At 48.8% G+C, this 22,250-nt stretch overlaps 8 protein-coding genes and 1 non-coding gene across 9 annotated transcripts; 5 read left to right on the forward strand and 4 right to left on the reverse strand.

Annotated features, from left to right (window-relative positions):
* Positions 1 to 1,446: 1,446 nt before the first annotated feature.
* On the reverse strand, positions 1,447 to 2,450 carry ARB_04658 (uncharacterized protein; the record flags this gene model as incomplete). Its single annotated transcript, XM_003017729.1, has 2 exons — positions 1,447 to 2,210; positions 2,357 to 2,450. The coding sequence occupies 2 exons, from the start codon at positions 2,448 to 2,450 to the stop codon at positions 1,447 to 1,449; spliced, it is 858 nt and encodes a 285-aa protein (XP_003017775.1).
* Positions 2,451 to 3,025: 575 nt separating this feature from the next.
* On the forward strand, positions 3,026 to 3,850 carry ARB_04659 (uncharacterized protein; the record flags this gene model as incomplete). The annotated part of the gene is made up of 4 exons (XM_003017730.1): positions 3,026 to 3,135; positions 3,189 to 3,408; positions 3,486 to 3,677; positions 3,734 to 3,850. The coding sequence occupies 4 exons, from the start codon at positions 3,026 to 3,028 to the stop codon at positions 3,848 to 3,850; spliced, it is 639 nt and encodes a 212-aa protein (XP_003017776.1).
* Positions 3,851 to 4,980: 1,130 nt separating this feature from the next.
* ARB_04660 (uncharacterized protein) lies at positions 4,981 to 8,229 on the forward strand (the record flags this gene model as incomplete). The annotated part of the gene is made up of 4 exons (XM_003017731.1): positions 4,981 to 5,511; positions 5,579 to 5,727; positions 5,784 to 7,251; positions 7,306 to 8,229. 4 exons carry the CDS (start codon positions 4,981 to 4,983, stop codon positions 8,227 to 8,229), a joined length of 3,072 nt encoding a protein of 1,023 aa, XP_003017777.1.
* A 1,899-nt stretch (positions 8,230 to 10,128) lies between these two features.
* Positions 10,129 to 12,714, reverse strand: ARB_04661 (uncharacterized protein; the record flags this gene model as incomplete). Its single annotated transcript, XM_003017732.1, has 4 exons — positions 10,129 to 10,421; positions 10,491 to 10,932; positions 11,027 to 11,322; positions 11,388 to 12,714. The coding sequence occupies 4 exons, from the start codon at positions 12,712 to 12,714 to the stop codon at positions 10,129 to 10,131; spliced, it is 2,358 nt and encodes a 785-aa protein (XP_003017778.1).
* Positions 12,715 to 13,544: 830 nt separating this feature from the next.
* ARB_04662 (uncharacterized protein) lies at positions 13,545 to 15,605 on the reverse strand (the record flags this gene model as incomplete). Its single annotated transcript, XM_003017733.1, has 3 exons — positions 13,545 to 14,647; positions 14,735 to 14,957; positions 15,069 to 15,605. 3 exons carry the CDS (start codon positions 15,603 to 15,605, stop codon positions 13,545 to 13,547), a joined length of 1,863 nt encoding a protein of 620 aa, XP_003017779.1.
* An 836-nt stretch (positions 15,606 to 16,441) lies between these two features.
* On the forward strand, positions 16,442 to 16,514 carry ARB_04663. The gene has a single exon. It is a non-coding gene; the product is annotated as a tRNA-Thr (tRNA).
* A 1,545-nt stretch (positions 16,515 to 18,059) lies between these two features.
* On the forward strand, positions 18,060 to 19,166 carry ARB_04664 (uncharacterized protein; the record flags this gene model as incomplete). Its single annotated transcript, XM_003017734.1, has 4 exons — positions 18,060 to 18,207; positions 18,325 to 18,501; positions 18,684 to 18,774; positions 18,953 to 19,166. The coding sequence occupies 4 exons, from the start codon at positions 18,060 to 18,062 to the stop codon at positions 19,164 to 19,166; spliced, it is 630 nt and encodes a 209-aa protein (XP_003017780.1).
* Positions 19,167 to 19,526: 360 nt separating this feature from the next.
* On the reverse strand, positions 19,527 to 21,011 carry ARB_04665 (uncharacterized protein; the record flags this gene model as incomplete). The annotated part of the gene is made up of 4 exons (XM_003017735.1): positions 19,527 to 20,313; positions 20,408 to 20,551; positions 20,633 to 20,737; positions 20,761 to 21,011. 4 exons carry the CDS (start codon positions 21,009 to 21,011, stop codon positions 19,527 to 19,529), a joined length of 1,287 nt encoding a protein of 428 aa, XP_003017781.1.
* Positions 21,012 to 21,456: 445 nt separating this feature from the next.
* Positions 21,457 to 22,039, forward strand: ARB_04666 (uncharacterized protein; the record flags this gene model as incomplete). Its single annotated transcript, XM_003017736.1, has 2 exons — positions 21,457 to 21,700; positions 21,729 to 22,039. 2 exons carry the CDS (start codon positions 21,457 to 21,459, stop codon positions 22,037 to 22,039), a joined length of 555 nt encoding a protein of 184 aa, XP_003017782.1.
* Positions 22,040 to 22,250: the final 211 nt, after the last annotated feature.

A 22,250-nucleotide genomic window follows, 5' to 3' on the forward strand; every position in this document is an offset into this window, starting at 1 on the left:
GGTTTGCATATCAATGTCTGGTGGTATCAATTTGCTTGCCCTTGATTGTCTTTGTTGGCGTCAAGCCGCGCCTTGGTAATCTCCTCCTTCAGCAAAAGTGAACACCACGGCTAAACGCGCGTGTAGGCCGAGTTGTTGATATTATATGACAGATTCTGGGATTCGTTTGCCTAGTAAGTTACCCCAAGGCTCCAGAAATACCGAGTGTACAAAGAAGTGTGTAATGGTGGGTATATTATTCGCAGTGGCCGTCAACAAAGATATCTCGCCCAGGAGCACATAAACCTATTCCAAGCCTTGAAAGAGCGTATGTCAGGGTAGACCGCACGTCTATCTTCCTAAAACGAAGGAGAAGGCATCTTCAAGATGTCTGACAACGCTCCAGGCAGAAAACAATAACTCCCAGCAATCGTCTAGACTGCTCGGAATCAAGAAACGAAAACGAAGGAAACAAAAAGGAAGAGGATAACTATATCTCTATAAGATATATATATATCTACGGAGCACAGATCAGGGCACCCTGCCACTGCCAAAACTGACTGACTGGACTAGAAAGATTACTGACCAAGATTGCCTTCCAATGTCAGAACCAGCCGAGAAAAAGCAAGCATGGTTGCTATCCAGCCAGGAAGCGCAGTCTGCCATGTGAAGGAAAAGTATGAAGTCGCCCGTAGCGACTGAGAGGGTGAGTATGGCAAAAGGAAAAAAAAAAAAAAAAAAAAAATTAACGGCCCAACAACCTCCCCCAGGCTGAGCCATGCATAATCGGACTCTGCTATGGACGCCTCCTGGCCAGTGAGGCTGCGATGCGAGGAAGATTCTGAAGCAGGAGAATCCGTGTTTGTGAGGATAAGAGCGCGCTAGGTTTCGGGTTGGCCGCAACCTTGGCACCTTCTGTTAAAAAAGCAAACATAAATACGGCAACAAAACCAAGCTTGATACATTATTGGGAAAATGAGGTTCACGGGAAAGACTAGGTTAGACAGCGCTGTCATTTCTGTCGCTGTAGTTGTGCCTCCCATGCCATGTTTCTGTAGTATATACAGCTCAATCTTCTAGTAGGGTTGCCCCATGCAAGCATAGGTACAAGAAACAGAACTTGAATCCGAAAGGAGGCATAGTAGGGCTGTGATAAAGGCAACCATCCACTCTGGTAGTCGATGCTGAAAGGATGGTTTCTCGGGTGATTTTCGTTTGCATCCTCTTCACCATTTAGATGCTAAGGTAGCTGGGGTACTCGTAGATAGGTATAGGTATGACGCGGCTCAGGTGAGATAGGGTGCCATGGAATTACTGAATACTCTTAATCCAGTCGAAGAACTTAAGGCCTCCTCAAAGGTACTAGCCAGGAGTGAAATGCGGAGATAAAACGGGAAGGTATTATTTCCCGAGCTCACCAAGCATAACCGTTCGATCAGACGAACCAGACACAACTACAGTAGAGAGTTAGTGAACTTCCCTCTGAACGGCCCCTTTCACAAAGCTGAACTTACTAATGGGTTCATCAGCTGGCGTAAATCGAACATCGTTCACGGTTCCCTTGTGACCAGGCAGCTTGTATAGCAACTTTCCCGTCTTGACATCCCACACAACAACACTCCTGTCCCCACTACCAGCCGCGACCATCTCGCCTTTCGCATCCCAACTTGCCCGAATTAGATTCTTTTCGAGGCCTGTCGGTGCTCCATCAAAGGTTCGAATATGACGATCTGCGGGGGCGAAGGGGCGTATATCCCATGTCCGTGCTGTTGAATCATGGGAGTTGGATAAGAGGGTCTGAGAATCCGGAGAAATTTGTAAAGATGAGATCGTATCTGTATGTCCAATCATGGAATACGTGATGGCGCGCTTCCGGATATCCCAGACATGTATATCATTTTCAATACCACCAGAGTATATCTCGTTCCCAGCTTCGGAGAGGGCGACAGCAGTCACAGGCATCGCGGTGGATGATTCAAGATAATCAATGGCGGTCTTTTGGCGAGGATCCCATATGCCGATACTTCCATCATCGCTACCACTAATCAACAACTCCTGGCCACGCCGGCTGATATCCAAACAATTAACGATTTCAGTGTGATCTATATAGCGCCGTATGCGTGTGCCTGATTCCAGGTCCCAGCTCGCCAGGGTCATATCTGCGGAAGCCGAAAAAAGGGTATGTGAGTCCCGGGACCATTGAAGGTCGAGAATGGCACCTTTATGACCGGCTAGTATGCCATAATTTTCGCAATTACCGTACGTTCGCCATAATACTGGTTAGATTATCAGTTGTTAGCGGTGTTTGAAATGTTCTCGCTTGGAAATAACGCGGGATGAAACGGAGGACAAAAGGGAAAAGAACGCGATGGCGTACGTATAGATCGGTCCATTCCAGAAGAAGCTATATGTTGGCCGGTAGGATCAAATCGGGTAGAGAAGATCTCGCCTGAATGGCCTGTAAGCTCCATGATAGGAGCAGCGAGGCCGCTTGTCCGGGGTACCTTCGGTCCTTGTTAGAGAGCAATCCAAGGTATGGACTGAAAATAATCAATTCCTTCCTACTTACAGACTGTATAAGAGCTCCATTCTTCCCGGTTCCACTGGATGTAGCAATGGCGCTCTGGTTTAGATTGCTATCTGATCGTTGACGCTTGACAAGTTGTACAGACCCGAGGGATTCGTGCGCTGGTCTCTTTTCCGCAGACATCATGGCAGCGTAGACAGTTAAGCAATATGGAGGCGTGTATGCTGTATGTATCTATGTCAAGTCGATGTAGTAGGTGTGGGTGTCGGGTCGCTAGATGTTGCCTGTGGTCGTGATTTTATTTTTTAGACGCGGTGAAATGGGAAACGCGGCTCGGCGGCTAACTTGTTAACTAATTAACTAACTAGTTAACAAGTTAGTTACCGCGCTTAGCTACAACTACCCACCAGCTTTTGTAAAAGCGCCACCTTATTACGAACGAGGTCTAAAGTCTTCCAGTTAGAACATTAAAGAGTATAATAAGTGTGAGGCTGGAGGCATTTGTCTGAGAGTCGAACAATGTCGAGCAAAGCCGCTCGGATTGGCGAAGAGTATAACTGCCTCCCCTTAGTACCCAGAGCTAAAGATCTGGCGCGAACCCATGCTAACTTGAAATTTAGGATATGGAAGTACGCACTGCTCTGCCCGTTTAACAGCCTTGGCTCTGTTCTAACACGTGTAGAACTAAGGTTGATAAGGTCAACGCAGAGCTGGTAACGCTGACCTATGGGACTGTCGTTGCCCAGCTCTGCGCGGACTACGAAAGTGACTATCTAGAAGTCAACCGGCAGCTTGACAAGATGGGTTATAATATAGGCATGCGACTCATCGAGGACTTTTTGGCGCGGTCCGGGATGGGACGATGCACAAACTTCCGGGAGACTGCTGACATTATCTCAAAGGTGCGTGTATGCATGCCCCTTGCCAACTACGGGAATATAACGTGGCCATCTAATATATTCATATACCCCGGGTGTAGGTTGGATTCAAGGTATTTCTCAACATTACGCCTACTGTGACCAACTGGACAAGTGATAATAAGCAGTTCTCGCTTGTGTTTGAGGAGAACCCACTGGCCGACTTTGTTGAGCTGCCTGACGATGGACGAGCGCAGGACGAACTATGGTACTCCAATATCCTCTGTGGGGTGCTAAGGGGAGCACTTGAGATGGTATGCTTACTCGCCTGTGACTGAATTAGACGTGTGCAAGCTAACTCGGCCTACAGGTGCAAGTTCAGGTTGAAGCGCACTTTGTTAGTGATATCCTTCGGGGTAATGACACTACAGAGATGCGAGTTACTCTCGTCCGCTACCTTGAGGACGAGCTGCCTCCAGAGGAGTGATCCTCGATGCTTTTATCCTCTTTGTCTCTGGCTGATTGGGCTACTGCACTTTTTGTTCTCATGGGTTGTCTTGGTTGTCTACTCTCGTCCTGCCTGGGCTGGTGACGTGCTTCCTGGTGCCGGAGTTGGTTCATGTAACTATCCGCAGTCTCTAGTTATCTACGCTCCGTATTTTTGATTTTTTTTTTTTTTTTTGGCCTTGCTGCCGCTGCAACTATCTTGGTTCCTCCTGCTATTCCCTCCTCAGGCCGCTGCCGCCGTCCATTCCCTCCCCTTCGCTGCGGCGCAAAAAAGGTGCCCGATGGAGGCGGGGGTCAGGTGACCGGATAAAAGTTCATCCCGTGACCAAATCTGCGTCGGGCGCGCGTTCTGCCGGTCCCTAAACAGCCACCGCCCGCGAAAGATGCAAGTTCGAACTTCCCCAGCGAAAAACGAACTTCACTGACGAGACGCATATCGGTTTTTCCTCCCCCTGCTTGAGATCCAGCATCGACGACACGGCGGCCCCCACGAGAAGACGCTGACGGAACCGCTGGTGGACTTGGTGCAAGAGGCTTCGTGGAGCGGCGTGCCTGTAAATCCCCTTCGCTGACACTCTCCGCCCTCCGGACCCCCCCAGCCCAGCCGAACGACCAGCGATCGCCCAGGAGCCACTCTGGCGCCCGACGAGAAAAGCCCTTCCTCTCATCTCCCATCAAACGACCACTCTGCCATTCTTCGCATCCTTTGCTGCAGAGGATACAATTCTCTGCAAGGATAGGTTCGTTATTGCCACTTTTGAGGTCTGTGTCTCGGCAGGCGTGTTTTTTCGTCCTCGAGTGTGGTATGGTATTCAAAACTAACGCGCTTGAAAAGAAACCAGCACAGGACTAGCGGCCTTGTTTGTTCGCAAAATAACATAACTGCACACCGCAGGAAAGAATCTTTCCTTCTTGAGCCTGCTGGATAGCCCATATATGAGACACATTTCCGACGAAATTGATCCTTCTGACGCAAAGACGGGCTTCGTCTTTTTCAATATTGAACCGACACTCAAACTCGACAGAGCGCCTTGAAAACGAAATCACTTCTTTCCTGGAGAGCAGGTCCGATCGTCTTTGGGACGGCTGCACCTCCGCCTCCTGCTCACGATGAACCAGATGAACATGCAAGGCATGAACCCTAGCGTCGCTATGCCCGGTAACGCCGTACCCGTCGGTGTCCCGGGCGTAGGCGTTCCTGGGGGAGGTATGCCCATGGGAGGTATCCCAATGATGAACAGCGCATCAGGCTCTGCCCCTCGAAGTGAGCCGAATCAGAATCTACAGGATACTATGGCCACCCAACTCAACACTTATATCTACGACTACTTCCTCAAACGCGGATATCATGATTGTGCGCGTGCGCTCGTGCAGGACGAGAGCGTCACCCTAAACACCACCACTGCGCCTCACAAAGGCACACCACACCGCAGAGATGGGGAAGTTAACGGAGTCGAGTCCGAGGAAGGTAAAGAGGATATCAAGTCGCGCATCCCCGACGATTTGCCAAGACCAAACTTGGGTGATTCGCAACAAACCAGTTTCTTATTCGATTGGTTCAATATCTTTTGGGATGTCTTCTCCGCCCAGAGAAAGAAACCAAGGAGTAATGACGCCATGCAGTATTTACAGCATACTCAGGTGAGTATCATCGATTTGCCACCAATTGACATGGACTTATCAATATTAACATCTGTAATTCTTATAGAACATGCTGCGATTGCGAGACCAGCAGCAAAATCAACTCATTCGCCAGGGCCAGCTAATGCCTAACCAGTTTGCTGCCATGCGCGGAGTACGCGGTAACATGGTGCCAGCGAATCTCCAGAAATCTGTTCTCCAGAATCCCCAAAATATGTATGTTCTGCTAATATGCAAAAGCGCAAGTAGAATACTGTAACTAACTGTACTAGGACTCCGCAACAAATCGCCCAATTGCGAAACCAGCAGGCTCAGATGATGCACCACCAGATGCAGCGCGAACATTCTGACATGGAGATGAATGGCCATCGCCCCCAATCCCCTTCTTCTGTGGAAAACGCCCCATCTCCCTCCAAGCGCCAGCGCATTGACGGCCCCCAAGTTAACGGCGCGCAGATGACCCCCAACGGTCGCGCACAACCTCAGGGCATGCCAGGCCAGCAGAATCAACAGCAGGCCAACTCTCTTCTGATGCAGCATGGCATCAATCCACGAAACCTCACTGCTGCACAACTCCAGTCCTTCCAGTCCCAAAACCCAAGTGTTCAAGCAAAGTCGATTCAGGTCTATAATCAAAATCTAATTCACCATACTCGTTCCGCAATGAACAATCAGGGCATTCCTAATGGCCTAATCAACCCGGGAGTCATGCCCAACCAACCAGACATGATGCAGCCCATGCATGACAACCAAGGAATGATACCACAAGACTACTATAGTAACGGCCAGATGGCCGCTCAGATGCGTCAAGGCGGTATGCCGACTCCTGGAGCGCAAAATGGCAACCACGCTCTCCAAGATTATCAGATGCAACTCATGTTGCTTGAGCAGCAGAATAAGAAACGCCTTTTGATCGCCCGCCAGGAACAAGACAGCATGGCTCGTGATGGCCAACCACAACCAGGGCCAGCCCAACCCGGACAGCCAGGTGCTGGACAGCAGCAGCAGCAGCAGCAGCAGCAACAACAGCCAGCCCAAGGGATGCATAACAGTCTCCCTCCTGGAACATCTCCTCAGGGAAGCCGTGCCGGTGCCTCACCAAACCCCAGCGAACAGATGAAGCGCGGGACACCCAAGATACCCCAGACTGGCCTCCCTGGTTCTCCCAACGTTGGTGACGCTATGCAACCAGGCCGTGGCTCGCCAGCCTCTATGAACTTTGGTAATCAAATTCCCCAAGATATGGGTGGTGCGGCATTCTTCAACACCATGAAGAATATGCAGGAAGCTGGTGGCGTCGTTGGTCCTAATGGCATGCGCCCACCTAGCTCCAATCCAGCCTACTCTGGTGCGCAAATGACGCAGCCTATGGATGCCATGGCACGTCAGCAACAGGCCCAGGCTCAGGCACAAGCCCAAGCTGGGGCTCGCATGCCAAGTGGTAATTGGCAACAACCACAGCCTCCTCAGGGTCAACCTATGATCCCTCCACAGCAGCAGCAACAGCCACAGCAACAGCAGCAACAGCCGCAGCAGCAGCAGCAGCAAGGCCAGCCTGGGCAGCCTGTCGGAACCCCTCAAGAGCGAAATGCTATGCCCCCACCGCAGGCACCACCTGTAGCTACGGCTCCAAATAATGGGCGACAGTCACCGCAGCCTGGTAGCGCGGCTCCTCCAACACCGCAGCAGAGCTCAAAGCCCGCGCCGAAGAAGAAGGACACGAAGGATAATAATCGAAAGGTATGTCTCTATTTCACTACATCCATATCCAAGTGCAATGCTGACCCATTATAGCGCCCTGCCAAGCGCGTTCCAACCACCAATGCGCCTTCAGCAGCAGCCACAGCTTCAGAGTCTGAACCTCCACCAACTCCAACTCCTTCTACCCCCATCACCCCTGTCCATCCAAGCTCGTTCAACAAGAACGCTCCGGCAAACAATGCTCAACCAACGTCTGCGCCTGCTACACAACCCCAGGCTGTGGGTCAACCACCACCCCCGCCACAACCGCCACAACAGCAGCAACAACAGCAACCCCAACAACAACAGCAGCAGCAGCAGCAGCAGCAGCAGCAAATGTTGTCCATGCAACCGGCCCAGGGTCAACCACCTGCTGCTGCACAACCAGGTCAGGCACAGGGACAAGTCGACCCATCACAGCCATTCGGGGATATGAGTTTAACAGACGTATGCATCCTTCCATCTCCTCTACAAGTAACCGTCCAGCTAATAATTGGTGTTTATAGAATCAAAGCTTCAACCTGGATTTCAGCTCTCTCGACAACCCAGATATTCTCGAAAACTTCGACTTCGACACTTTCCTCAACACAGACGACCAATCGGCATTCAACTTCGATCCTAATACGCCATACCTTGATGGTGTGGAGGCTGGTACAGGAGAGAGGATGTAGCCCAACTCTACAATACCCCACTACCGCCTTCGATGAGGTGTACGAGCTGACTCACTTTGCTTTTTTCTCTATAACGCCATTTGCCGTGCTGTCTTTTCTTGCTTTCTCTTTTTCTTTCCTGGTTGATGTCCTCTCCTTCCGTTCTGCTTACATTTCCTTTTACTCTTTGCCCATATCATTACTGTTTCTGATAGTCGGTGTATGCTTCGGTTTCCGTGCTTCTCCATCTCTATTTCTCTCTCCTGCGCCGATATCTGGTTGTCCCTTTGACTCTGTCCCCTCTTCCTCGTCTTGTTTCTTCCCGTAATATCATGTTTCTTATATCCTATACCTTATGCCTCTCGTTTGGCTTTTTACTTTGATACCTTTGCTTATCGACTCATTAATACCTCTTGCATACCTCCCTGTTCCGTCTTCTGTTTTGACTTGCTCCACAGGAAAGAAAAGCAAATACACAAAATGACAGGTTGGAGCGAAAGTAGGTATGGATCGATCATCAGCTTCAGCTAGTTTATTCCGCCATCCCGCCAGCAATGAGACGAGGGGAAAAAAAAGGTGGAAGGTGAGCAAAAAAAGGGGTGGGTGTTTTTGGCTATATTATCGTCTTCCTTTTCTCTCCCTTTCCAAATATGAACCCGAAAAGGAGCTTTTCAATCTCTCCCAATTCTCCCAGCAGGCCCGTTTTACCCTTTTCCTCTTATTTATTGTCTACTTTTTTTCAATTTCACCTTTCTTTATGTCACACTCAAGACATCGATATCTTTGTTTTCCCCATAACATTGCGTTGCTTGCTCAACTTAACCGCAGCTTAAGACTTCGGGCTTGCTTCCTTCTGTGCTTCTACTTTTCTTTCCTCCTTTTCCACCTTGTCTATTGGCTGGCTTTCTATCTCATACCCAGTCCTGCCATATTATTGCTGTTGCTTGATGCTTGCTCGTTTTCCACCCTTGTCTGTGTTTTTCTCTGCCTTATCGAGAGCTGTAATTGCATTCCTTGGTTGATTTGATAATTACCTTCCCTCGACTAGACTTCCGCCAGTTGTCGCGTGCGTATCTTATAACTATCCAACCTCTTCCCCTTCTCTCTAGTATTTCTCTGTTCTTTTTTGTCTCTGCTTTTGATCATCGTTGATATCTAATGAAATTTTCCTATCTGTCCATCCGTCTGGATATTCCAAACTCCGCTGCTCACATCGCCGCATGCGTTCTGTACTGCATTATACTTCTATCTTATTCAATCTATCTCGTTTCTACTGTTAAACGGTTAATTTGACCACACTATATCTCCTGTCATTGACCCTCCTACCCAATTCTTTCCCTCCCAAGCTGTCAGGCCAGGCTCGTTTCAGCTTCCTCTGCCCTGAAGATATATAACGCAACCTATTGAATGCCAAAGGCAAGACAACCCCTGGGGTATATATATATCGGTTTTCACAGTCTACCGGAACGCTTTCGCCAAACTCTGTCTGATTGACACTGCTCTTGGTCTCTCCTAGTTTACCTACTGTACTCATGGTAATCCTATTTGGTTTGGAATTTCTTCGTCGAATTTGCTGTTTCCCTTGAATTGGCTGGTGCTGTTGAATGAGGTCTACGAGTCGGTGGTGTTAGCAAGACCCTTCATGCACTATCTCTAAGAAGCGTTTTTCCTCCGCGTCTGTTACCTCACAGTATACGTTGTTAGCTAGCTGTCTCTTATAACAGTTTCCATTCAATCCCTAAGATATCCTATCTTGAAAAGAGGCCACTCCTTTCCTGAACTGTACTACAACGACCAGCATCCCCAAGGGATTGCTGAAATCCGATTACCTCTATGAATACGCTCCTCGTAACGGTAGAGTTTGTGGACAATGGATGGCGGGTTACCATCCTATCAATATTATGAAGGGGTAAAGGGGGGTCTATAATGCCAGTTGATTCCTTCGATTTCATATCAGCTCAATATCTCTGTCTGCCAATTAAACATGTCCACATATCTGTCTCTTTCGCACTGTGTCACCTTCGCCCGAACATGTCACATTGGCGTTGTCATGAATATTTGAAAAAGGAATGCAAAGAAGAGAAGGCAACGACAAAAGATGAGGGGGCTTGATCCCAAAGGATGGCCATATTGAAGCTTTCTTGGTGCTTTAAGGAAAAGTAACTATCGCGTGTTCGAATCAGAAGTGCATTAGAAATCCCATCCCCAAAGCATGGAACCTATTCAGCTAGAGATAGAAACCCGTTTTATCCGTCAATGCTGCTTCTTCAATCCAGTTGCCACCTCGCAGTTGATTTACACCCATCATGACTTCCATAAGGAAGGCAACCGTGTTTTGGTGGCATAATAGCTCAGCTTCTGGCTTGCTCTGGTGTTTTGCGAAACCAATGCGTCTGAAGTTACGAAGAGCAGCATCGTTATGAAAAAAGGCATCAACTTCAAAGTGCATAGGGCTTCCCTTAACGTTGAATACCTTTACCGGAAAGTCAGGGGGGTGAATAGACAAGCGATCACAGATGCCTAAGTAGTAGAGTAGAGCATTAGCCGCCTGAATATCGTTGAGATGAATAATTTAGAGGCTAGGCATACTCTTAACGCGAAGAAGGTCACTTCCGTAGGACTTGAGTTTCAGCCTAAATTCACTGGCAGTGCATGGATCCTTCCTACACATTGAACGATTGCCCGACATGCGGCACTGAAAGAAAATAGTCTGGGCAAACTCTGCTGCATCGGGAACTCCATGGTTAGTTGATGGTTTCTGAGCCATCAAGGAAGGGTTGAAAAAGGCAGGTGTCACAAGTTTGCCCGTAGATTTCTTGTTCGTGGTGTCCTCAACAGCCTTGACCTTAACTGAATTGGCTCCGGTGGCGCTCGCGGCAGTTGGAACCTGTGGATACTGGCGTTCACTTCCCTTTACCTTCTTAAGGGCATCCGCCAAAGACGCTTCCTTTCCACGGCCCCTTCCACCTTTTCTACGTGCCCTCTTTGTAGTGACACTAGTGCCGGCAGAGGGGACAAATGGAAATTTCGTCTACACATATTATTAGCACTCATATCCTCCGTACATCCATGGAGGCAGATAAGCGTCCAATTAGCATATTGAAAATGCAGGTTCTGCCACTTACCAAGTCCACTGTAACTGGTTCTGGTTTATTTGGAAGATTGGGCGTAGCACCAACCACCTTTGGCAGGGTTCCAGACTTGGCTACCCCATGCATAAGCTCGCCATTTGCTCCACTGGTAACGAGTAAGTAGTGCAATGCTTTGTGGGCACACGCAATAATGGCTTCGTCAATAGATGGATAGCATTTCTCAATGCCAAAGAAAGAAAGGCCATCAACCTCGACTTCATTACGGAAGCCATCGAAGTTAGCATATTGGGTATACAGCGGGTCTGGTATACCTCTTTGCTGGCAGTACACTGTAAGAAAATGGCGTGACCGTTAGCTATAACGCCTGATGTGAATCGCTACAACTACAACTTACATGCCAACAATGAATTCCAGCGGAGTCGGTTAGGCGAAACACCAAGCTCAGGACTTTCGGGAACCACGCAGAGTGGCATCAAAGTCTTCAAGGTGGCTAAGCCATCACGGCACGCATCTGCCGTGGCGGCTGCCTTAGTTGAGTAAATTTGCAACTTAGAGACCTCATGGCCTCCAAATCTGAGTCTAACCACCCATTTATTGTCAAAATATTGCAGAAACTCAAAGGATGGAGTTAGATGTTCCTGAATACAAATGACACCAAAATAGAACATTGCGTCCTTATCTTCCAACTTGGCAGTGTTGACTTCACCTAGAACCTTCGTTGGGCGAAGTTCTCTAGGTGTAATAGCCGCACGGCCCGCTGGTATAGAGGTCTGGCTGAGCACAGTTGTTCCTGGTGCATTAGAAAGCATAGGTCTGGTTCCTTCTTTTTGGAAAGACGTAGAACTTGCAAAGGAGGGGGCCATTCCTTGGTTATTAGGGACTAGCAGGCTTGGTGTAGGAGGAGAATTCACCGTTTGGTTAAGTAAACTTAGCCCATCGCCCCAAGGGGCTGGTGGACAAGAGAACCTGGAGACACCGGGAATACCTGAAGCTGCACTTCCTTGTCCGAATAACGCAGGGAATGTGCCATCCGAATGCGATGGTGAAGCCATGGAGCCACATAGGGCAGAAGGCTGCCCAAACGTGGGTTTGTGACACTGATTGGTAACTGCAGGAGGTAGCATTGATGATGGCGTATCCAAGGAGCATGGAACTGCAGGAATGGTGACAGGCAAGACAGGAGACTTGCTAGCTGACGGAACAGAAACCACGCCATCAAGCACGCCAGTGTTCCGGCCAACAGCCTGAGAGTCGGCGGACGACGCGTTGATGGCACTGGTATTAACCATATTCGCGTCAGAAGCCTCGATACTCGGATACACCATCATCTCTGGCAAACATGCTGCCGCGACAGTTGTCACCTCTGCATCAATAACAGGCGCGTTATCCGCATCGGCAACTCCTGGCGCCGGCTGTGGGGTCAGTGCAGCATCAGTAGGAGCGGGACGAAGGGGACGCGAAGCCTGCGTCGCTGTTGATTTCGCCCGGGACGGCGTCACGAGCTCTTCAATCAAGCGCTTAAGATCATCTGGTCCGATTGTGCTAGGTGGATGGCGGTGCATAGTGCCGTCGTCTGCGAGAGAGAAGATTTGTAAATATCCAGCATTAGATGGAGAAGCTATAGACTTTATACCTTCACTGACAGCGACGTCCAAGCTATCAGAGTCACTGATGCTGATGTATTCACGGGGACTGTCATTTGTCTCGGATGGAGGCGACATATCTAGACCTGTGTAGGGGTTGGACGTGGCAGGTTGTTGATTGACGAGGAGGAGATGAGGTGACGAGAATAAGGGATGAAGTGCCGCGTTGTTTGCATACAAGGAAAGAAGGAAGGGAGGTTGCCAGGGCAGCGAAGAAAAGTACACCAAAGCGACGAACTACCTAGGCGAGTAAAAATTTCTTGCTAGGGATTCTTCGTTGAGTATTTGATTGAATGCTCGCTTCAGATGCTTTCAATATCTTCTTTTGATTGCTCAATATCTGCGTTGTAGCTTGCTGTAGTTGTTACAAGAGCGATATTGGGGTGGGTATATCATCTCCCTCGTCCAACATAAGCCCCATGTCACTCCCAAATTATGGGATAGTGAATGCAGCCAGGTGAATCATAGAAAATAAGAGCTCCATAATAGCAATGATCATGGTGTTCTCCGGTCTTCACTCTGTATATCAAGTGACCGTTGGACATCGTGGGCAATAGGATATCAAAACCATAGGCCAACGCAGAGAATGATCTAATTTATTCCTCCAATACTCAAGATTAACCTTGTATTATACAATACAAGGACGACTACTCCGTAGGCTTAGATAGAATGGCCTCACCTTTGAAAAACCGTCCATTCAATGTGCTTTTTCACTTTGGTTGACGTTGAAACAAGCGAAAGACGGGAGTCGTTAATTGTGCTTACATAAGCTAAATACTTGCATTGGTTGGACTGTGGATAAAGATGCGAGTACAAAAATGTTTCTTGTAGCAAGTGATTAAGCCATAGTGCGCTGTCTGATACCCATGAGCCCTTCGTTCACCCTGTCTGGCCAGGCATGCATGTTGCTATTCCAGTTCAACCTCAGAGAGGAGCGCATCTGTTTTGGCTGCTGCCGACAGGAAATCATCGAACTCAGCCTGCAGCTGCTCATCTCGTTTACGACGAGATATCTTCTTTGATGAAGAGGGAGACACGGCCTCGACCGCTCCTCGCGAATGAGTTGAGCTTACAGATCTTTTTCTCTTGCTTTCCGCTGAAGTTACTGCGGCTTCGATAGTCAGGGATGCCTTTCGTGAGCTATGAGCTGGAGAGGCATCACCACTGCTGTTTTCTTTATCGTCTTCATAGACGCTAAGGCTTCCTTCCTTTCGGCCTCGGATGTTAGGACTGGGGCTAAGGAGGCCAGTCTGGGATTGAGGTGGCACTTCGTTAAGCGAGTTTCTAGAACGAAGACTGGATCCTGACCTTACTCTCCTATCTTCCCCAGGTTGCGAAAGCTCCCTGAGAGCACTGGGCTGGCTCTTGTTAACTGTGCCATCTGGAGCGCCTTTTATTGCCGAAGGCGCTTTGGTTGTTGTTTTCCCTGCTACCGGGGTGTTCATTGGAGGGCTGGTGCCTCCTGTTGCCTTACTTGGACTCATGGCTTTGATTAGCTGATTATACTGCTCGTCGTCCATAGGAGCCATCTGGGACGGTTCTCTGTTACGTGAAAAATTCAGGCCAGCAGTATTGGAAATCACACGACTGCTCGAGGAACTAGATGCAATATAGTCTGGCATCGAGATGTCATCCAGTGTTGAATGACGGCGCTTGATAGGCCATGGTGGCCACGGGTTCTTTGAAGGGTCGACGAAGGGATCTGAAACTTGAGGTGGTGGTGCAATCCATGGTCCATCTCGGTCTAACCATGGGTTGTTACTAAACTGTGGTGGAACGGGATTAGCTTGCGTTCGATAGGGGAGGGTAGAGAAACCAGCCCCAATCTGAACACCTTGGTTGTTGAACTGCCGGATATCATGGCGCGTTGGGGAGTGTGAATGGGCATCCTCATCCTTCTCAACACTGTAAAGAGGTCCAAGAGAGTGTTTGACAAAATGTCGAGAGCCTGGTACCAGTTGCTGCCACATCCCTGGATTTGGCCAGGCAATGCCAGATGACTCCAGTACACCTATGAGACCGTACTTACGTTAGACATCTGACTTTTTTTCATTCCCATTTTCCACTTTTTTTTTTTTTTTCTTGTTTCTCAGCTTACCGAGGGGAGCATGCTGGTAAGAAAAAGCGATGAGATCTCTCACTCTCTCAAAGGGCGGGTTACGAAGCGGCCGAGTGAAGCCTTCTGATATGACAACACGAATTCGACCGTACATGTCGCCAGCATCCCAGTGGGCTTGATGAAGCAACTCTTCATGGAACATTGGAAACCGCAGACTATCTTGGTTTCCATTTCTGTCGAGTTCTGCGAGAGTTAATACATACTAGACACAGCTCACCTGGGACACACTCACGAGAACTCAGATCTACGTATACCCTGACATTAGACACTTTTCCGATTAGAATCCGGTGCCACTATCAAAAGCTGAACTTACCAATGACATGAGGCCAGAGGGTTTGCTGGTTGAACAGACTTGCCCTATTCCATCGACGGTTAGTATTAAAGTGAGGGCAGATAGGACTAGCGGAGGCCATTCAGGTGCCACGTACGAAGCACAGATACCATCAATGAATATTCTGACTTCGAACATCACTGAATCTTCCGGCTGCATCAGGCCTTCCATAACCCGAGTTGGACGAGGCCTATTCCAGCTATGAACAGATACCCTAAAGGGAGTATCTCGGGGCAAACTTGGTAGAAAACAGGTCAGTACAGGCAGCTGTCCCGGATTCCCCTGAACACCACTCTGGTTATAGTATGGACCGGGATTCAGCACAGCTTGGGCTTGGAGATACGGTGATTCTAGAACCAGTTCATCCGTGGTGATTAGCAGGCTGCTTGTGTGCGAGTCAATAGCAGATACTTTTGACCTACCGTGATCCCTGGTGACGAAGCAATTGGTCTTGAACTCCTGCAGAGGCACTTTTGACCCCTCAGGGAACAGCAAAACGTCCCAGTTCTCGAATCTCATGGTGAACTAGCTGCGGATATTTATATATAAGGAAGAAGTAGAAGAGAAAAGAGCAAGACACAGCACTGGGTAGGTGGAGAGTCAGGATGAGGTGACAAACAACGACCAGGGTCATTCATGCATTCATTCATTAAACAGGCGAGCTTCCCGTAACGATAGAGGACGGCAGTGAAAAAGGAAGAAGATGTTGATGCTGATGCCGGTGGTGAAGACGAGGAGAAGACGTCGTCTCTGCCATCGCTAAGGCCATGTTGTGTTTTCTGCCGGGCAGCGTAGAAGGTGCGGTGAGGCTTTTGTTGTCCTTCCCATTCGCAGGATATCAAAACCCCAAGGAAGGAATTATCCAAGATGGAAAGTGACTTTTAGTATCTTTGGAGCTAAGATGTCTGGACATACATAGGTCTAATCAAATTTGAAAACACCACGCTCGATTTCGACCTCTAGTCTGATTCATATATCAAGTGAGCTATCTACCAAATATGTGGTTTTGGTTCCATTTATAAAAGATCTCTATAGTCATTCGAAAGTATCCTTGTAAATCTTCTCAAAGGGTAATTCTCCAATTAGCAAGAGCATTATGGCGATTGTTTATTGACATCTAATGGTGATTATCAAGACGGTTCTGGGGGCGTTGAACAATAACACCTGGAATATCACTCACTCCAGTCGCGCAGATACATAGTTATCTACTATCTAGGCACAGTATTCAGTATGGTGACTAGATAACTGAATTCCAGCAAGCTATATACTTGATATCTGAGCACAACTCGCCAGGTGCGATGAATGACAGCATCCTTGCTTCAACAAGCAGCAAGTGGCCGCATACCCTAACATCTGCCCGCATGGCTTAGTTGGTAAAGCGCATCACTAGTAATGATGAGATCCCCGGTTCGAATCCGTGTGTGGGCATTTGCCTTTTTCTTTTTTATATTTGCCCTTGATGAACTCAACTCGTTTTTGCTTCCCCCTTTTTTCGTTCCTTTTATTTTTATTTTTATTTTTATTTTTATTTTTATTTTTATTTTTTTTTTTTTTCGCGTCTTGTGCGCGCGTTTTCGCGAGCGGCTTAACTAATAATACCAACTTATCTCAAACAGGCAAGCAGTATGCCCCGCGTAACCCAGTAAAAAAAAATACCGCTTAATAAACCAATAATCAGGGCCTGAGCTTAAATAAAATACGCCATGCCCTGAGTTTAAACACGCCAAAAGCTCACTTTTATCCCTACCAAGCAACAACTTAAAACGGAATCCCACAATCAGCCCGCATGGCTTAGTTGGTAAAGCGCATCACTAGTAGTTCACTCCCTAGCTCAGGAGAGTCGCGATGATGAGATCCCCGGTTCGAATCCGTGTGTGGGCATGATTTTTTTGTCCTTTCTTTATGCGGCGTCTTCTTCTTTTTTGTGTTTTGTTGGATGAGTTAACCAACGAGCCAACCAACTTAGCGAGCGGCGGCGGCGGCGGCTGAGCGAGGGTGAGACAAGCGTCAGGTGTCGGTGAGGGATTTTGATGCTGACCAGTTAGGTGGCCGTCGACGAGGAGCTGGGGCTGAAAGTCAAGTATGAGTTAATATATGCGAGTAAGGAAGGCAGCCTGCATGGAATGTATGGCATGCATGTTCTAGAAGAGCTTAGGGCGTGCATCCGTCCAGGCACGCACGACTCTATATTGACGTCAGCCCACCGCCGATGTAGATAATGGATGGTATATCAGCAGCACGGTGGCATGGAGTCAAATGCGAATTAATAAATGTGCTCGGGGGACAGTTATCTATCTGTCCTACCGTCTATAAGCAGCCGCAGCTATCCTACTTACTGTATATCCCATCCGCGTCCAGCTGGCAATATTCTCCAAGAACACCGACTAAACAAGACGAGATAGAATGCAGCGAAACGGCAAAAGGAGAAGACGTACAAGTACAAAGGTACACGGCACACGACGGCACGACGCACGGCTAGAACTACAGTACAGTACAAGGTACAATGCGGAAGAGGAGAAGAGAAGAGAAGAGAAGAGAAGAGAAGAGCGATATCAAGAAAGGACGAATGGAATGACTATGGCAAAGCAGAGCGAACAAAGAACGAAGATACAAGCAGGCAGGCAATTAGAATAACTAGACAGACAGACAAAGCAAAACACGCAGATTTCATCTTTCTCGTCTCGTATCTTTTGCTCGTGGGATCGTTTGCTGCGTGAGAACGGGGCATATATGGGCATGGGCAGGGCGTAGAATGGTTTTTGAAAAAAAAAAAAAAAAGAAAAGGAAGGTAAAGGCACAAAGGAGAGAGAGAAAGGGGGGAGGGGTGGAAACGGGAGAGCAATAACGGGAAGAACGAAAGGAAGTACGAGTACATGGGCATAGTCAGTTAATGCAACACGCGCGCAAGGTTTGGGTGGGAGTCGGGGTCGAGCATCATCATCAATCGGTATCAGGTACAATTATCTGTCCAAGATGGCAGAGAAGAAGTCAAAGGAGAGTAAAGGGGAAGAAAAAAGAAAAGAAAAGAAAAGGACAGGGCATGACATGATGATGTTGTACATGTTGGTCAATAAACCTGGGAATGGAAGCAGTGAAGTGATGGATCTAGAAGGGGAGACGGGTGGGTAGGCAAGTGTATGTCAAAACCGGAGGGAGGGGATGGGATTATTACACGTTTGGCTGATTTCTCGAGCCAAAATCACATCACTTCAGCAAAAAGCCATGTCGTTAGTTCCAGGTGAAGACGAAGAAAAGCGGATAAAAATGGTCGAAGAGAAGAAGAAGAAGAAGAAGAAGAAAAAAGAAGAAGAAGAGAAAAGAAGTAATAAAGAAGAAGAAAATAAAATAAGATATGATATGATAAAAGCGTGCGACGCAGGGAACTTTTCAGCAGACGGCCAACCCATACAAGTACGTAAGTAAGCGTGAGCGTAAGCAAGCGAGTATCAGGCAGAAGTGACAAGTCAGGCAGGGCATAGAGTAAGTAAATAAAAAAGAAAGAAAGAAAAGGACCGAAGGCGATGGCATAGGGGACGTGTTGCGGCGTTAAAGCGGGAACATTAGCATGTCAACTCCATGCTTCTCATACGTGGATAGAAAAGAAAAGGAAAAGAAAGAAAAGAGAGTTCAAGATTGAAAAGAAAAGGAAAGTAGAAGAAGATACCGTATGCTCCAGTCTGAGTGAGAAGTAAAGACCAAGTGATTATCAGTGACATCAGCAGCAGAATGGGATGCGGGAACCTGGATATGAATATAAAGAAAAAGAAAAAAAGTGGGCAAAAAAGGGGGTAACTGGACATGACATAGTAAATTAGCTGTGCGAGGGACTGAGACTGGGACTGGGGAACGTGGAAATGGGAATACAGAGACAGCAAGGAAAAAAAGGAGTCAAAGCGAAAGGGTGAGCATGGGCGGATCATTAGATGCCCAAACAGTAATAAGTCGAAGGGAGGGGAAGGGGAGGAGGGATTAAAGAAGAAAAAAAAGGGAGAGGGCAACGCAAGACAACACACAGCGCAACAGAACGAGGGGAAGGAAGAACATGAAGAACCGCCCTTCAAGAGCAAACGCAGACGTTAGAGACGCAATAGACGTGGGTTCAATTGTTGACGTGGGAAAGCCGTTATACCGTGTTGTGTTTTTTTCCGTTTCGTAGATAGAAAAAAAAAAGCAAGCAAGTAACAAGACAGACAAGTGCGAGCTAAAATAAACAGTTCAAGGTCGGGAGCCTCGGAGGACTCGGGTGTGATCTCCTATGGCGAGATTATCTTCACTGGATGAGCAGGTTAGTTCTCATCGGCCTAAGAAAAAAGTAAGAAGGAGAAAACAGATGTAGAAAATTGGCGGGAGAAGGAAATGGAAAGAAACCTGATATATATATATATATATATATATATAGAGAGAGAGAGAGAGAGAGAGAGAGAGAAAGAAAGAGGAGAGTCATACCTTCATGGGGGCGAAACCGGCACCGTACTGGTGAGCGGGGGGCATACCCATGGCCGGGTAGAGTGGTGGTGGAGGCGCGGGTCTGTATGGAGTGCCGGCAGGACCAGAGTTGTTCTGGGAGCGGCCCCAGCTGAGACGGACGCGCGAGTTGCCGATGGGGTAGCCCTGCATCTGGTTGATGGCCATCTCGGCAGCGTGGCGCTGGACGAACTGGACAAACCCGCATCCCTTGCCTGGAGGGATCTTGACGTAGGTGATTTCACCGAAGCCCTGGAAGAAGGAGCGCAGTTCGTCCTCGGTGACGTAGCCGGACAAGCCACCAACGAAGACAGTAGTGTTGTTTGGGTCGGTGAACTGGTTCATGGGCTGGGGCGCGGCGCCGTAGTAGCCCATCTGGGGGCCACCGGGTCCAGGAGGACCACCAGCACCGCCCATGGAGGGAGGATACATGCCTCCAGGAGGGCCTCCGGGGACGCCCATGTGAGCAGGGCCACCAGGGCCGGCGGGACCCTTGTTCTTTGGGGTAGCGGTCGAGATGCGCATGGGACGGTTGCCGCAGTAGACGCCCTGCATTTCAGAGAGCGCGCGCTGCTGGTCGGTCTCGTCGGAGAAGCGGACAAAGCCGTAGCCGCGGGAGAGGCCGGTGATGGGATCGGTCATGATCTTGGCAGACTTGCAAGATGGGAAGCGCGACTGGAAGAGAGACACGAGCACGTACTCGTTGACCTCGGGGCCCAGGTCGCCGACGAAGATGGAGAATTCAGGTCCGCGTTCCTCGCGGCTGTAAATAGATATTTCTTAGTACGTCTGCAACACATTTTTTTCTTTTTTTCTATTTTTTTATACAGGGTAAGGTGAATGAAGAAGAGACGAACCTGCGATCAGCGAGGCCGCCACCGGAGGCCCAGTTGAGCTTGAACGGGCGCTGGGTGTTTGGCATGGGAGTGCCGTTGACTGCCAGTGCCTTGGCGGCGGCGGCGGGCGAAGCGAAATCAACGAAGCAGTATCCGGCATTAGCCCTACAGAAGTCAGTATAAATGTAAATACTATATATATATATATATATATATAGATATATAGATATAGAGGGAGAGCCTTACCCAGAGAACTTGTCGCGAATCATCTTGACATTGACCTGTTCGCCCATCTGGTACCAGATGTTGCGAATGAAATTTTCATCAATCCATCCTTCCAACTCGCCCATCCTAGAAAAGGAGTCAGTCCATGCACAGTTAAAGAATAAAAAAAAGAAGAAGAAGAAGAAGAAGAGTCAAGAGAGCGATACCAAAGGGTGGTCTTGCCGTCCTGCTGCTGGTTGCCTGGCGAGCCGGAGGGATCCTGCTGGGCGCCTGGCTGGAACTGGGCAGCGTTGTCGGCACCGGCCATGGCAGTGTCTGCAGCGGGCGCGGCGGCGGCGTTGGCACCGGCGTCAGGAGCCGGATGCTGGTTCTGAAAGGAGTCGAAGGTTTGGAAGGACATCCTGTCGATGGGAGAGTCGAGTGTTAGCAGGCAGGTGGTCGGATGTAGAGTCGCTGGTCGATCAGAAGGAGGATAAGATGTAGGAGTAGTAGTAGTAGTAGTAGGAGGGGAGGAGGACGAGGAGGACGAGGAGGAGGAGAAGAGTGGTGATGGTGATGGAGATGGCGATGTTGGTGGTGATGGTTGGTGGTGGTGGTGGTGGTGGTGGGAGGGAGGCGAACCTGGAGCGCAAAAAGGGCGACGAGCGAGGAGGAAAAAAAAAAAAAAAAAAAAAGAGATGTCCTTTTTTTTTTTGACGGGCGCGCGACGACAGCTAGCAGAGACTTCGTATCGGTCGTAAGGCAGGACGAACGCACGATCTGGACGGTCAGCAGGCGCCGAGGAGGAGCGCGACAAGGAGTGAGCAGCGAGGAGGGGGACGAAGCAGGCAAAGGGGCAAGAGAAGATGCAGGCGACGGCAAAGACGGAAAAGCGAGACAGGAAGCGAGAGAGAGAGAGGGAGGGAGTGATAGCAGGAGAGAGTGCAAGAGAGAGTGCAGTGAGAGTGATGGAGACAGAGACAAGAGACAAGAGACAAGAGACAAGAGACAAGAGACAAGAGGCAGAGACGGAGAGGGAGAGGGAGAGGGAGCGGGAGAGGGATGGAGGGGGAGGGGGAAAGGCGCAAGGGACGGACGAGGCGACGGCGGGCTAGTAAGCAGCAGCGCAGCAAACTAGTTGGCGACTCTGGGACTATCAAGCAGACAGACTCACCGAAGCAAGCAAGAGAGGAAGAAGAGGAAGAAGAGGAAGAAGAAGAAGAAGACGAAGAAGAAGAAGATGGAAGAAAGGGAAGAAAGAAGAGAAAAAGAGAAGAAGCGACGAAGCGAACCAACTCCAGACGGCGACGTAAGGAAGAAGAAGAAGCACGACGGCGGGAGATGCAGAAGAAGTTGCAGGCGATGGATGACAAGAAGAAGGGCGAAAAGGTGAAAAGAAGAAGAAGAAGAAGAGAAGAAGAAGAAAGCAAGAAGCGAGTGCGAGACTAAAAGGAAGAAGAAAAAAAAAAAAAAAAAAAGAGTAATAGGAGGGAGAACCAGACTTTGTTCTTCGGCTAACTAGGAGTAGCAGGTCAGTAAGTAAGACGCTGCCCATGATGGACGATGACGATGGCCGTACCAGACATCGACCGGACCAGTCAAGGCTAACTATCTATTCCCGCAACTTCTATCTACACCCAGTTACCCAGTTGCCAGTTGC

Source organism: Trichophyton benhamiae, assembly GCF_000151125.1.
Source record: "Trichophyton benhamiae CBS 112371 chromosome Unknown contig01293.0, whole genome shotgun sequence".
Taxonomy (NCBI): domain Eukaryota; kingdom Fungi; phylum Ascomycota; class Eurotiomycetes; order Onygenales; family Arthrodermataceae; genus Trichophyton; species Trichophyton benhamiae.